General features: G+C 37.8%; 1 protein-coding gene across 4 annotated transcripts in view; it reads right to left on the bottom strand.

Moving 5' to 3' along the window:
* Positions 1-16156, bottom strand: part of camk2a (calcium/calmodulin-dependent protein kinase II alpha) — a 257071-nt gene that overhangs the window by 111859 nt on the left and 129056 nt on the right. For all 4 annotated transcript variants that reach the window (XM_056730301.1, XM_056730300.1, XM_056730299.1 and 1 more), the window contains exons 15-16: positions 15111-15186; positions 14758-14852 (exon numbers count right to left, since the gene is read on the bottom strand). In XM_056730301.1, the coding sequence (XP_056586279.1) occupies positions 14758-14852; positions 15111-15186 (171 nt within the window). The remainder of the gene's footprint in view (positions 1-14757; positions 14853-15110; positions 15187-16156) is intronic.

The raw sequence follows: 16156 nt of genomic DNA on the forward strand, positions 1-16156 counted from the left end.
TCTCATAAGCCTCTTTGGTCCGTTTTCCAGACAAGGCTTAGCTTAAGCCAGGACAATGTCTTAGATAAATTAAGATATTTAAATAGCTTTTATAAAGATGCTTTAGAAAAAGATATTACTGGTTTGCATCTTAAGCCAAAACTATGGCATTGATCTATTTAAAAATTTGTGAGGGCAAGTTCAAGACACTTCAAACATTCATTTAAGTCTGGGAAGATGGCGGACTGTGTTAGCATGAGTGGAGTATTAACGTAATGAATTCTTCATGCGTGATGTATATTTACTTCTAAAGTTATTTTTCTTTTGTTTACTTGGATCATAATATGTTTTGGCCTTAGTTTTTTTCTACTATTTACTTGAATGCAGTTCAAATCCCAAACTGCGTATGTTAGTTTTAGTTTGCCTTTTCATTATGTGTGTGTGGGTGTATGTGTGTTTTGTCTATGTGGTACCTGTTGTTTTTTCTTCCTCACAGCACTGTTTTATCATTTGATTACTTCTTGAATGACTAACTGTTTCTATTGTTACGATTGAATTAGTTAAATGTTTTAAAAATTTTCACTAGAATATTTGAAAAATTGTTTAAAAAATGTATGACTTTAGAGCCTGGGTTTTTCACAATAAACCTAATATTACTACTGTTTTCTGTTTGGTTACATAGTCCAATCTCTGATGAGGAAATTAATATTGATGATCATATTTTATACAGATGTGATGGAGCATCTAGAGGAGGTGGGGTGGCCACATATATTTAGTCTCTCAATGTGTTACCCCTTATATTAAACCTGTTCATTTTGAATGCCCATTTAGGGTTAATCTTCATGATAACACACCCGCACACACACAGTCGTTATCACTGAAAAGCACACATTTAAGATAAAGGAAAAAAAAACACAGGTCAAATATTAAACAGACTATAAATTCCTATATGCAATACTAATTTTAAGTAAAACTTAAAAAAATGTATTTTACCTCTATCTGTGACTTACAGTGTTTTGATTTTCACAGTGTAAACTTGTTCTCCTAATCACATTACATCTGGTTCTAAAAAAAACTATGCCTGTTGATGTTTTTCATGCTTTAAGTGAATTAAAAATAAAAGTAGTGCTAGCCCTGATGGCCTGGGAGCTAAATTTGTTAAAATAGCTGCTCGTGTATCTTCTTGCTGATATATTTTTGATTTGTCTTTATCAACCTGCTCTGTTCCCTCTATAGGCTATGGAAATGTGCAAGAGTTATTCCTTTGTACAAAAGTGGTGATTCATCTGATATGAACATTTATCACCCAATTTCTATTATCTGCTCAGTTATAAAAATCTTTGAGAGACTTATTTTTAATCAATTATCACTTTATGTTGGATTGTATAATATTTTCACTATTTCAGTCTGGCTTTAGACCTAACTACTCTAATACTACTACTGCACTTTTAAAATGTACAAATGATGTGTTTTTGACAAAGGCCAAGCCAATTGATCTTTCAAAGGCTTTTGATATGGTCAACCATTATCATCTTTTTGATAAATTGTCTATTTATTTGACCAGAAATGCCCTTCTTTGGTTTAATGCTTATTTGGATAACAGGCCTTAATATGTTGTTTCACTCTGATTGCTTGATCGTTGAATTACCTGTGCCTCAGGGATCTACTTTTGGTCCATTACTTATATCTTTCTTAACGACTTATGTCAAATCTGTCCAATTTGTTCCATACATCTTTATGATGATGACACTGTTATTTATACTAGTAATTCAGATCTGTTGCAGATCCAGAGTTCTATACAATCTGATTTTAACTTGGAACAAGAATGGTTTCTTACCAATATGCTTACATAGAATAAGAAGACGTGTTGTATTATGTTTGGCTCACAACAATTTTGTAACAATTACAGGCAGAGGGACCAAGCCACACGGAGAGCTGAAGTTGGTCCAGGTAACAGGTAACGTCCACAGGTGAGTAAACAAGCAGCATGTAACATCCACAGGTAAGTACAGATAACAGGTAACATCCACAGGTAAGTATGATTTGACAGGTAACATCCAAAGGTATCAAAAGGGTCTAACTAGTGCAAGCATAATACAACTACTTACAACTAGATTTGACCAAGAACAAATCTAAAGACATGGCACATAAAGTGTCCAGGTAATTAATGTCAGGTGCTGGTGAAATAATGGGTAATCAGGTGTAAGGGATTATGGGGAGTGTAGTCCATGATGTCAGAAGTCAGATGAAATGGGAACGGGAAATTTTATATATTGGTCTTTGGATGTTGTCTATCAAAATACCTCTGACAACTATCTGAAGCCTCAATGTGGTTTATAACTCCTAATGTAGATTTGCTTTAAGGTGTCCATATTGTACTGATCATTGCCATATGTATGAATAGCTCAATTGGTTACATCTTAAATCTAGAAGAAAATCTTATTGACCCCGTATCGATCTTCTTACTCACTTAGACATGTGCAATTTTTTTGTAATTAAAATATTTAATGAAGCAGGGCATAGGTCCTTTCAGCCTAAAACTTTTTTATGTTTTATAGTCCCCCTTTAAAATTAGAATTTACATCTCAAGGGGCTATCCTTACAATAAATTGAAATTGACTAGTCTTAAACTAGTCTCAGAAGGTGTTTCCGGTTCCTCGTGTGTTTCCGGTTCCTGATTGCATCGCTGCCGGCGGCTAGTTTGTATCCTCTGACACTTGCTTCACCTCACATTTGTTCTTGGTCTTAATATTAGTGTATTTTACTATCATAACCTATCATTGTCGTTGCCAAATGATTTATAACTTTATATTCTTGTGGCAAGGGGGGCGTGGTATAGTGACGTCTGTACCGGGAAGGAGAGACACGGGAAAGACGGTAAGCAAGTAGGTCGATTGCAGATTAAGATCACCTGCGTTTCATTTCAGTGATTGGTGAGGAGACAGTTTAAAGGCTGGCAGATTCAGAGGAGATCTGAGAGAGACGGACTGGGAGACTGGAAGCTGATTCTACCGTGGATTGTAACCCGGAAGTAATTCATACCAACTATATGTTGAGGAAGCTGAGCAGAGCTGTTGTTATTTTGAGTTTAAGAGAAGCGTATTGACGCAACATCTTGTGAGTAATACAAGAATAAAGACATTTGTCTCCCAGTCCACGCCGACCCCGCCTCCTTTCTTCCACATTCTTGAACCTGATTACAGTGGTGCCGAAACCCGGGAAGAAAGGAGCAGTGCCGCCACCATGTCCCAGCGGGGTTCACCATTTGTGGACGTAATCCAGTCACTCGCCGGTCTTCACCCGCGAGCACCAGCAAGCTGCTGCTGAGCCTTGGGGAAGACCAGGAACGGCGCTTCCAAGCCCTCGTCCAGGCTCAGCAGGAAGACCGGTAGTCGTTCCGAGGCTGGCTGGGCCAGGAGGCCGCCAACAGGGAAGCAGCGGCCGCCTCCCCAGCGATACAGGTGCCGCTGCACAAGATGGGACCACAGGATGACTCTGAGGCGTTCCTGGAGCTTTTTGAGAGGTCTGCGGCAACTTCGGGCTGGCCACGTGACGTTTGGTCGGCGCAGCTGATCCCCTTGCTGACCGGGGAGGCACAGCTAGCCAGCCAGCAGTTGCCAGTCCCAAGCCTACAGGTCTACGCAGACCTCAAGAAAGCCATACTCCAACAGGTCGGCCTGAGCCTAGAGCAGCAGAGGCAGCGGTTCCGGTCCTTGGAGCTGGGGGAGGCTGGCCAACCCTTCGTCCTGGCTCAGCAGCTTCGGGACGCCTGCCGCAAATGGTTGATGGCCGACGGAAGCGACGTCCCCAAGATCATCAACCGGGTGACACTGGAGCAGTTCGTGGCGTGGCTTCCGCCGAAGACCGCACAGTGGGTCCAGTGCCACCGGCCGGTGTTGCTGACGGAGGCCATCCAGCTGGCTGAGGACCAGATGGTGGCGTGCCCTGGGGTCGGCTTTCCCCGACCATCTCTCTCTCTCTCTACCTCTATGTCTGTCCCTCTCTCTCCCCGTCCTGTACCCCTTCCCAGGTCTCAGTCGTCATTCAACCCCAGGCCCGTTCCAAGGACCAATGACACCGCTGGAGCCGGACGACCTTTCTATCGGGGACCCGGCCGTTTCAGCCCGACTGCGGGCCCTCCTCTGAATCTGCCGGCCTTTAAGCTGTCTCCTCACCAATCACTGAAATGAAACGCAGGTGATCTTAATCTGCAATCGACCTACTTGCTTACCGTCTTTCCAGTGTCTCTCCTTCCCGGTACAGACGTCACTAAACCACGCCCCCCTTGCCACAATTCTAAACCTATATTAACTGAAACGTAACGCCGCCAGCATAGTATTAGCATGTTGCTTGCCTTCTGTTTACACTGTGGAATATCATCTCCCCATATTTGTCTTGTGTGCTAACTGTTTCTCTATTTAAGCGTATACTAAGACTCATCAAGCAACCTTGGTAAATCAGGATTGCACTTCATACCCGGTGAGTCATGGCTTCTATTCCTATTGTTGTTACTTGCACCTTTTTTACATGCGATAAATGCAGGGAAGTAGTAATAGTCAAATGTTTACCGGGAGCCAGAGCACCTGACATCAAGTCAAATTTAAATGTGCTGGCTAAGGCTAATCATTAATTCAATAAGATTGTTATTCACGTCGGCACAAATTATGTTAGACTCCGTCAATCGGAGATCACTAAAGATAATATTTAAGAAGTGTTTGAGCTTGCAAGCACGATGTCAGACACTGTAATATTCTCTGGCCCCCTCACTGCTTACCGTGGTGATGAGATTTATAGCAAATTATCATCACTAAATGGCTGGTTGTCTGTGTGGTGACTGCAGAATAATATAGATTTTATAGATATCTATATCTATGTCAAAACATTTTTAAAATTTATGCTAGCTATTGTATATAGGCCTCCAGGGCACCACACTGATTTTTTTAAAGAATTTGGTGGGTTCTTATCAGAACTAGTACTGGCCGCAGATAGAGTCCTTGTCGCTGGTGACTTTAACATCCATGTAGATAATGATACAGATGCCTTGGGAATGGCTTTTAAAGACACTCTTAACTCCATGGGCGTTAGTCAACATGTGTCAGGACCCACTCACCTTCGTAATCATACTTTAGATTTAATACTATCTTATGGTATAAATGTGGACGATGTTAAAATCGTTCAGCAGAGTGAAGACATTTCGGATCATTATCTGATATTATGTTTGCTTCACTGGCCTACGGCTGCAAATCAAACTCCTTGTTACAAATATGGTAGAACGATTACTTCAACTACCAAAGATTTGTTTCTCGACAATCTGCCTGAATTGTCTCAAATATCTAGCATGAGTAAAAACAATGACGATCTTGACATTACTATTGAAAATTTTAACTCTACCTTCTCGGAAACATTAGACAGTTGCTCCTCTGCGTTTAAAAAAGATTAAAAATGGCAGCCCAACACCGTGGTATAATGAACACACTCAGGCTATAAAGTAAGCGTGGAAGGATAGTACTCGAAAATACAGGAATGCCATAAAAACGTTTGGATCCGCCTACTTTTCATCACTACGCTAGGTTTTTATTTAACACCATGGCTAAATTAACAAAAAATAAGTCGTCAGCGACTTCAGATTCTGATTATCAGCATAACAGTGATGAATTTATGAACTACTTCACTAGTAAAATCCAAGATAATTTTAGAGAAAAAATTATAACAATGAAACCAGAAGTGAAACCCGCTGAACAACTAACTACAGCACCCTTAAGGAGAAATTGAAATTATTTTCTACAGTAGATCACGATGAACTCTCTAAAATCATTAGATCATCCAAATCAACAACATTCGTGCGAGACCCTATACCTACAAAACTACTGAAAGAAATGCTCCCGGAAATTACAGATCCTCTTCTTAGTATTAATAACTCATCTCTGACATTAGGACATGTGCCTAAAGCATTTAAGGTGGCTGTTATAAGTCCCCTTGTCAAAAAACCCAAACTCGACCCAAGAGAACTAGGGAATTACAGGCCTATATCGAATTTACCTTTTATATCTAAAGTTCTTGAAAAAGTAGTTTCAACTCAGTTATGCTCCTTCCTCCAAAGGAATGACATTAATGAAGAATTCCAGTCTGGATTTCGAGCATGTCACAGTACAGAGACTGCTTTGATCAGAGTTTCAAATTATCTGCTTTTAGCGTCTGACCGTGGCTGTATTTCGTTATTGGTGCTGCTACCCCTTAGTGCTGCATTTGACACCATTGACCACAGCATACTCCTACACAGACTCGAAAAGTACGTCGGCATTAATGGAATAGCATTGAAATGGTTTAAGTCTTATTTATCTGACCGTTGTTAATTTGTAGCAATAAAGAATGATGTGTCCCGCAAATCCAGTACGGTGTACCACAGGGCTCGGTCTTAGGGCCTCTGCTCTTCGCATTATATATGCTACCTCAAGGAGATATAATAAAGTGACATGGAATTAGCTTTCACTGTTATGCTGATGATACTCAACTTTATATTTCCTCGAAGCCTCATGAAACCCAGCAGTTCCATCGAATAAAGGAATGCATAGTTGATTTAAAAAAACGGATGAGTAACAATTTTTTACTACTGAACTCGGACAAAACAGAAGTGTTACTTACTGGACCAAAAACCGCCATACGTAACAACCAAGAATACTGCTTAGCTATTGATGGATGCTCCATAAAATCGTCATCGTCAGCTAAGAATCTTGGCGTTGTATTCGATAGTAATCTGTCATTTGAGAGCCATGTCGCCAACACCTGTAAAATTGCATTTTTCCATCTTAAGAATATATCTAAACTAGGTCATATGCTGTCACTGTCAGATGCAGAGAAATGAATTCATGGCTCCATGACATCAAGACTAGATAACTGTAATGCACTTTTAGGTGGTTGCCCTGCAGGCCTATTACAAAAACTGCAACTGGTTCAAAACGCGGCAGCTCGAATTCTTACACGTACAAAAAAGTATGAGCATATAACCCCGGTTCTGTCAACCTTGCACTGGTTACCTATAAAGCATCGCATTAACTCTAAGATCTTGCTTATTACCTATAAAGCCCTACATGGTCTAGGCCGCAGTATTTGAATGAACTTCTATTGTATTACAATCCTCCACGTGCATTACGCTCTCAGGCGTCTTGTCAGTTAGTAATACCTAGAAATTAAAAATTAAGTGCAGGTGGTAGATCCTTTTCTTATCTAGCACCTAAACTTTGGAATATTCTTCCCTGCACTGTCCGGAAGGCAGACACACTCCGTCAGTTTAAATCTAGACTAAATACACATCTTTTTAATCTTGCATACACTACACTTCCATAAAATGAATCCTCAGAGGATTTAGGCTGCATTGTTTAGATCAACCAGAACCAGGAACACATCCAACAACATATGATGTACTTGTTGCATCAAAGAGTGCAGAACAGTACTCTACTCTCAGCCAGTCTTGTCTTTTTGTTCCAAGGTTACAGCAGGATGCAGTTCATGCCCAGACTGATGGCAGAGCTGAGAATGGGAAGCGATGACCTGACAAGAGCTGAGATGATAGAGCTGGATAAAGGACGCGGCAACTTGACACAATTTTTCTACAACACTTCAAATGCTATTAGATTGTTAATGATAATCTTAAATCTATAATTTACCTTAATTCGTAAGTGTATTTAATTTTTTATTTAGCCTTGTTGTGCAAGCACTGTTGAGCTTTTGCAGAGACAGCAGCTTTTGCCAGAGGGGAACTGGAATCCCCTGGTTGGGCCTGGGTTCTCCTGAGGGTTTTTTTCTCGATTGGAGTTTTGGCTTCCTCGCCACCGTTTGCATATTGTTTTGCACTATTTGCCTGGCCGGGGGGCTGCTTTAGAATTTAGAAGTTAAACATAATTAATATTGCATATAAGAATTTATAGTCCGTTTAATATGTGACCTGTGGTTCTCTCTCCTTTATCCCAAATGTGTGCTTTCACTGTGCGTGTGTGCGAGTGTGTTTGAGTGTGTGCGTCTATGTCAATGTGTGTAAGTATGTATGCATATTGTGTGTGTGGAGCATTTGTATGTCTGTCTTTTGTTGTTTTCACCATTTTCTTGTTTTTACAGGTATATGCCTTTAGTTGTTTTTCTTGTATTCAATGTGTATCATGTACAGATGCTTTGTAACAATGAAAATTGTAAAAAGCGCTATATAAAGAAAGTTGAGTTGAGTTAAGCCTTATCTATGAAACAGAGCCTTTGAATGTCAGTTACGTTGCTGTCTATCTCAGAAAGATCTAAATTTGTGTTCCGAAGAAGAAAGGAGGTCCCAGGTTCATTCTAAGGTTGAGTATCCCTTTAATGTTAATAAAACAAATTATGTGTTTTTTATAAAGGGTATGCACGTGACATAACCCCACACATTATATCTTGTGAAGTTAAGTGAGCCGCGCCCACCGGGTGGCATAAAGACTGAATGTTGCCATGTTAACCGCTATCTGTGCTCAATTTAGAACGGAATAAAGTTGTTGTTCGATTGATTGTACGAACTGCTTGAGCACAAAATGGGAGATTTGTGCTACTGTAAGAGAGAAAAAAAGTGATTGTATCACTGCAATTTGCTGAAACAAGTGGAATGCTGAAATGTTGATCTTTGCTAGCCATTTCATATTAGAATCAGTTTAGTTGTTTTTGTTGAACCATACCATAATAGCATTACAAACAGGATACTTTCTACACCTTTTTTTTTTAAGTGAATGTGTTAACATTCTAAGCAGATGTATTACATACAAACTTAAAGATTAACGTATTTTCAACACGTAAACATTTAGAAGAATAGTGCAAATAGGGGTGGGCGATCTAGAAAAAAAATTCTAATCACGATTTTTTGCAGATAGATCACGATTTTATCCCGGTTCTTCTTCAAGTTGGTTTTAAAACTATTTTGCAAATTAAAGGGGCTTCAATACAGCCAAACTAAGTCCCCATATAAAAATATACTCTTTACCATTTATATTTTGAAGAATATTTTAATCAAGTTAATATTTAATGCAAGTGCAAGACCATAAATCAGCTGTTTGCAAAAAACTTTACATTTTGAATTTTGTTTTGCATCTTGTTGCGGCACTCGGAGTAAAGCTGTGGAATGGGCGTGGTGGAAAAATATTTTTGGCTGGGTATTTCGTAACGTGGATCTACGACTTTGAGCAGTTTTTTAAAGCCCTCATTTTCCACAGTCTTTATGGGAATCATGTCTTTGGCCAGGTAAAATGCGACCGCGTCAGTGACATCTTTCCAGCGCTTGCTCGTTCTGTCATACGGATATGTAGTTCCTTTCTCAAATGGTTATTTCGCTAAAGTCGTTGTTTAAGCCTTTTAGTTTCCGTATGCTTGGTTGTACCTGATTTACTCGCGTGGGATACCCTTATAATTTGACTGTCGGCATACTCTTTCAGTCCCTTTATTTTGAGGTGGTTAAAAAGGTTCGTTGTGTTGCCTTACGACGCTCGAATCTTATCATTGCCACATTTGCAAATAAATGTTGTTTGGGCCGTTTCAGTTGGGGAAAACCCAAACCATTTCAATATTACGGATGTACAATTTTTTTTAGGGACCAAGTCCTCCGTGTTTCCCTCCATCGTCACTGACCGCGTCACTTAATCTTATTGAATTCACAAGCAACGTAAACGAGCTTGTTAACATGGCGCAATCCATCGCAAGTATGTTCACAAATTCTATAGAACAGCACTATATAGTATGAGGGGCCGTTTAGGCCATAATTATTGAAATGACTCTTACAAACACTAGTGAAATAAAAACATTGATCGAATTTAGTGAAATTCATTCACACGTATTACTGAAATACCTCTTACAAACACTAGTGAAATAAAAACATCGATCGAACTTAGTGAAATTCATTCACACGTATTACTGAAATACCTCTTACAAACACTAGTGAAAACATACATACGTATTACTGTAATCTTTTACAAACACTAGTGAAATGTATGTATATGCATGCTAAAAAGCCTCTTATAAACAATGGTGCACTAATGAGGCAACATATTTCAGGTATAGTTGATGAAAGATTTCAGTGTAGTTGATGAGAGCATGTCGCTACCCGATCCGTCCCGGAAACACGATTTGTTCCGCGCATGCGCGAAAGTGCGTCTACTTCCGGTAATTCCCATTTTCACGACAGTCGACTCGATGCGTTCTAATTGGCGCCACTTCCTGTTATCTTAGATGTTTTACGACAGTCTGTTAGTGGCGATGTTGGAGAGTACAAAAATGGTTGACAGCGCTATGGATTCGTTTGTGTTTTATGAACGACTTCAGAAATTTCTCTAGTCACTCCTTCAGAGCGTCGTTAGGTTGACTGAGTGAGTGGGTGGGTGGGGTTTGGGTGGTTGTTTGGAATAACCAAATGTGTAAATAAATGTAATAAATACATAAATAACCTTTTCTGTGTGTTTCTTAAATGCAGACATTTGTTAAAATATTAGAAAAGTAAGGTCAATGCCCTGTTCCTTAATCAGCAATTTAAGAAAATGAATAGATGTTTGATTGTGTGACAGAGAGGCTGGGTGGGAGGTTGAGATTTAGTGAATGACTAAAGAAAATAAGGAACAAATGTAAAAATAAATTGGATGAATTCTGAAAATCCTGCTTGTCAAGGGCAACCATGTAAGGATTTCAATAATCTAATTAGGTTATCAATTTGTGCCACATATTAACCTTGACATATTTTGCCAAAAAAAAGATTTTAAGAGAATCACTAATAAACATATTCATTTTAAGTTTTATAGTTTTTCTATAAATAAAGCAGTATTTTTATATATAAAAATCAGTTTCTCACTCCTGACATATAATATTTTGTCATATTGTATTTTCTTGGAATCAAAAAATATAATAAAAAGAAACATAAAGATTATTAGAGTAAAACTACTTTTCACTCTTTACAGGATTCCTTGTGTATCCCTCCGTACGTTTCACCAAACCATTATCATTTGTAATATGTTTGATGTCTTTTGATGTTAATTGCTCTTTTTTTATATAGAGTTTATTATAAAAAATATTTCCGGTATGGACAAACAACTTTTTTATTAAAACTGCCGTAAATTGTTTCGAACAGAAGTAGACGGAGTTTCACGCATGCGCGGAACAAATCGTGTTTGCCGTAAATTATTTCGGCCGGAAGTAGACGCACTTTCGCGCATGCGCGGAACAAATCGTGTTTCCGGGACGGATCGGGTAGCGACAGAGCATATTTCACTGGAAAAGGAAGCTGCATCCGCACTTCCGTTTAGTTTGGCGCACGTTGATGACGTGCAGATACACAGCGAACAGGAACCTGTCAGATGCAATTAATTTACGGAGTAATATTTTACATCGCCCCTCACGCTACCTTCGGTTGTTCCTTATACAGTTCCGTTGTCAATGCAATTTTTTCTTTGTCTAAAAATATATTTTGGATGGCATGGTATGCTTTAAAACAAAAAGTCCCAAAAAGCTGAAGAGTGCGGTTCCGTAATTTTTGGCTTCTGCAATTACAATAGAAATTACACATGCGAAGGAAGCATTACTCCCACTTACCAGGGGTTTAAGAGTGTGTCGAGGAAATAAAAGTTTGTTTTAAGATTTCAAAATGACGCCACAGCGATGTTTTTTGGTTTTGCAAGTGTTTGCGTTATTTTCATTCATGAGTAACAATGAAGATGATATTACAGCTTTTCTAAGAAGTGCACTTCAGTGTTTAAGCATATAGCGTCCCACTTCAATATTCTCCATTCCATGGTCGCAACGTACTCTAGATGGTAATCCAAAATGTTGCACGCCAGCACGAAACAAAGACAGAACACTGGTAGCTCTGTTGTTGTCAAGGCAGTCAAGATAGATTATTGTTCGACTGTAGCCATCAACACAGCCATGGAACACCATTCTCCACCTCACAAGCTTATGGTTTCCATCAATATGCCTGTTGACAGTACATAAACACAACGTTGGTGGTTCATAATGTCATATCAGGATTTTTTAGTTCATAATATTATTAAAAAACACATTTGTAGGTCTTAACTTATTGGGTAGTCATCAATATATATTTTGATATAAATTAAAAACCTTTTATTTTCCATTCAAAAAGATGACAGTGACTCCAAATCACCCAAATGTGCAAAATTATTAATAATTTCTTGCAACAAGTTAAAACCCAGATAGCTTAAAATTTACTGTAACACTTAAAGTTCTTCATACTTTACATAGTGGTGATAGTTCAAGGGCGCTGATCACCCCTCAGGTGCATAAAATATAAATACAACAGCGCCTTTAATTGGTAATAGAATTTGTCTGATTCGTTTTTGATGTACATAATGAATTTAAACAGCTAGTACGTTACATAATACAATTTAACAACCAACCATGTTTTGTCTAGAGTAATAACATTACAATTACATGAATTATTAAATACATTAATTGTATACCACGGTAAAACTTACTGTAAAAAACCTTAATAATATTTGGTTACCACTTTTTGTTCGTTTTATTTGTAGTAAAACCATGCTTAATTCTTGTAGAGTTACGACGGTGTCCCGGGATCTTTATTGTATGGGCTATGCAGAGCATGAAGAATAAAGTAACTGGATTCAAACTTGTATTTAAACAAGCCACCGCATTTTGCTAACATGTCTTGGTTAATACTTAATGTCTGACTTACAAAAAAACAAGTTATGCAATGTGCGATTTTTCAGTATAATTATATGAGTAAACGAAACCATACCATAATTGATTTGGAGCTTGAACATTGTAAACCCTTCGTCGAATTGCGTGGCGCCATCTAAATGCTCGTCCTATGGGATTGACTTCATGAAGGCTCTGTCTGACGCGCCAACGTTGAACACGAATATTACGTGCTCTGAGGCTTCCATGGACATATCTTTCACCTGCATTAGGGGTGCGTTCCAAAATTGTTCTTACAGCTCTGTTTAGAGCAAGATTCGACATTGTGGTAAATGTCACTGGCTGCACTCCGAGACGTTGTCTGTGTCTATAAAGTGTGCGGCGGCTAATGCCCAAGCAGCTTGCAGTTCGCTGCCAGTTCATACCTAAGCCAAGGCAGTATGAGATCTGTGCATGTGAAATGTCAAAACGAGGTCTTCCTGGCAAGTTGGTTGGAGTTGTTGGAGGAACTAATAAGCCCTCTTCAGGTCTTCGCATCGATCTATAGCTTTGCTCTATTGAAACCATACATCTATGTAAGGACTGCAGTTCTAGTAAACAAGGGTTCTCCTCATCCACAGCTCTTACAGCTTGCAACAATGAATGCAAGGTTCTCGTGTGGTCCTCTTGCTCTCTGTGAAGGCTTAACATATTCGTACCACCATTCGCTGTTTGTATGTCCTCTAAACACTGAAGTGCACTTCTTAGAAAAGCTGTAATATCATCTTCATTGTTACTCGTGAATGAAAATAACGCAAACACTTGCCTTTTCCAGTGAAATATGCTCTCATCAACTACACTGAAATCTTTCATCAACTACACTGAAATCTTTCATCAACTACACTGAAATCTTTCATCATCTACACTGAAATCTTTCATCAACTACACCTGAAATATGTTGCCTCATTAGTGCACCATTGTTTATAAGAGGCTTTTTAGCATGCATATACATACATTTCACTAGTGTTTGTAAAAGATTACAGTAATACGTATGTATGTTTTCACTAGTGTTTGTAAGAGGTATTTCAGTAATACGTGTGAATGAATTTCACTAAGTTTGATCGATGTTTTTATTTCACTAGTGTTTGTAAGAGGTATTTCAGTAATACGTGTGACTGAATTTCACTAAGTTCAATCGATGTTTTTATTTCACTAGTGTTTGTAAGAGGTATTTCAGTAATACGTGTGAAGAATTTCACTAAATTCGATCGATGTTTTTATTTCACTAGGGTTTGTAAGAGTCATTTCAATAATTATGGCCTAAACGGCCCCTCATAATATGGGACGATTGAACGATTTTCCCGAAAAAGTGGATTGTGCAGTCATTTTAATCGTTCGCGATCAAATATTGTCATATCGCACACCCCTAAGTGCAAATCTTGTAAAATTATATTTTTTAAACCACTAAACATGTTTTGATTGAGCTGGAAATGTTTACCTATGGCTTTGCTTTGTGTATTTACCCCAGCGTTGAAATCAGGTACAATCTGATACAGCAAATAGCTTATTTGTAAGGTAAATCTATCTTTATTAGGTCACTTTGATCTTTTTCATTGTTGTGCTGGTTCAATGCCATTAATTTGTAAAACAAGAACACTCTTAGAGGAATTTAACTGAGAAAAGTAAAATAATTGGAAAGAATCAGTATGGCCCACACATAAATAAAAGACAGGTGTTGGGAGTATACTGTCAAATGTATCTACAATAAATTTCACCTCCCCTTTGGTAGCTACTTGTTTTAGAATGTCTGTTAGTAAAACTAATTGGTCTAGACATTTATTTATTCCCTCAGTTGTATAGTGGTTTTATGTGTTGTTATTGTTTTGTATGGGAGTTGTTGTATGTTCGGATCTTCACGTTTACAATTGCCCTTGGAAAATTAATAAAGATGAACCAAACTGAAATTAAATATGAATACATTTGAATAACAATGGATAGCATTCCGAAAAAGTTATTGAGAATTTTTCTTTTTGTTTTTTCCTCTGCCTGAAATTAATGAATACATTATTTATTCTCTCTTGTTTAATGTCTTCTATTTTATTACATTTGTCTAGTTTTGTTCATAAAAATGTTTCTTACAGTTTTCAAAGTAGAAGCGATGGAAATCCAAACCCTCCACCAGATTTCCCAGGGCCTCAGGTTCAAACGCTGTTACACTAGGATCGCACATCTTCCTGCACACAAAAATCACAATTTGCTATGCCTTCTTATAGATGAATGAAACACAAAACTTGATGCACAAACACATATAAGGCTTAACTGCCTGTTGTTTTTCAAATTAAGAACAGTTTAACTTCGTCAAAAAAGAGTCTCCTTTTTATCTGTTCTCTTAGTTAAGTTTATAAAGGGAATAATGTGATGTTGAATAAAATACATTGTAATAATACAAACACATTCTATTTTGAATATAGAAAATGTGCTTTTGAACTCACGTGTAATTCTCAAAATCTCCGTTGCTGATGGCTTCAATAAGCTGCTCAGTTACTTTGATGATTTCTTGTTTCCTTACTGAAAAGCAGAAAAAAGGTTTAAAGTTTATAAGAACTATTAAAATTGTAATGAATTGTACTGACATTGGATCCCGCTGCAGTTCAATGCAGTTTAAAAAAAAATTGTACAATGGAATCTAGTATGTCAATAGTTACCAACTTGCAGGAAGGTAAATATCCAAACTTTGTCTCCACTCCAAAATGTTTTTTAAAGGTTGTCCAGCAATATGTATTGGTTATTTGTTTAAACACTTATAATGCATGATACTGATGTACAGGTAAAGCCTTGACACTTTTAATTTTACTGACAAATTTACAGCATCAAAACATACAATACTGACCTATTGATGACACATAAAACGTCAAATTATTTACATATTAACAATTTTACAGACTATCGTAATCGTGTAGTTAACATTTTATTATATTGTATTTATTTGTCATATCAATGGCATTATGTTTTCAATTGCATTTATTATGCTTACTCGTTTACTTTTTATAAAATAACATTTCATCCTGTGTGATATCTGCTGCCAATTCATTAATAAGAAACAAGACTTTTAACTTCTAAAATGAATACTTATAATGTTATATTTGCTTTGTTTGAGTTAGGACACAAAGGGGTTTTCTACAACATGCTGTGACTGACAATACAACCATAAAATACTCAATTCAATCCAACTTTATCCAATTCTAATTTTCATTGTTACAAAGCAGCTGTACGTGAAACATATTGACTATAAGCAAAAGATTAAAATTCAAATTGCGACTGTGCAACATTGTTTCTGGTGAGGAGTGTTTGTAGGCGAAATGAGCACTTTCACAGAGTGGATCAGGATAATAATCTAGATAATATTTTCAGTGTTTAACAACTTAAATTCTTCTCTGTTTCGAGAGGACCCTGAGCATCAGAGTCCGTTGATTTTAACGTGCCAAATCAATCTAAAATCATTAAAACATGTGTTTACTCGCACCTAAGTAACGTATAA

Source organism: Triplophysa dalaica, chromosome 19, assembly GCF_015846415.1.
Source record: "Triplophysa dalaica isolate WHDGS20190420 chromosome 19, ASM1584641v1, whole genome shotgun sequence".
NCBI classification, from domain to species: Eukaryota; Metazoa; Chordata; class Actinopteri; order Cypriniformes; family Nemacheilidae; genus Triplophysa; species Triplophysa dalaica.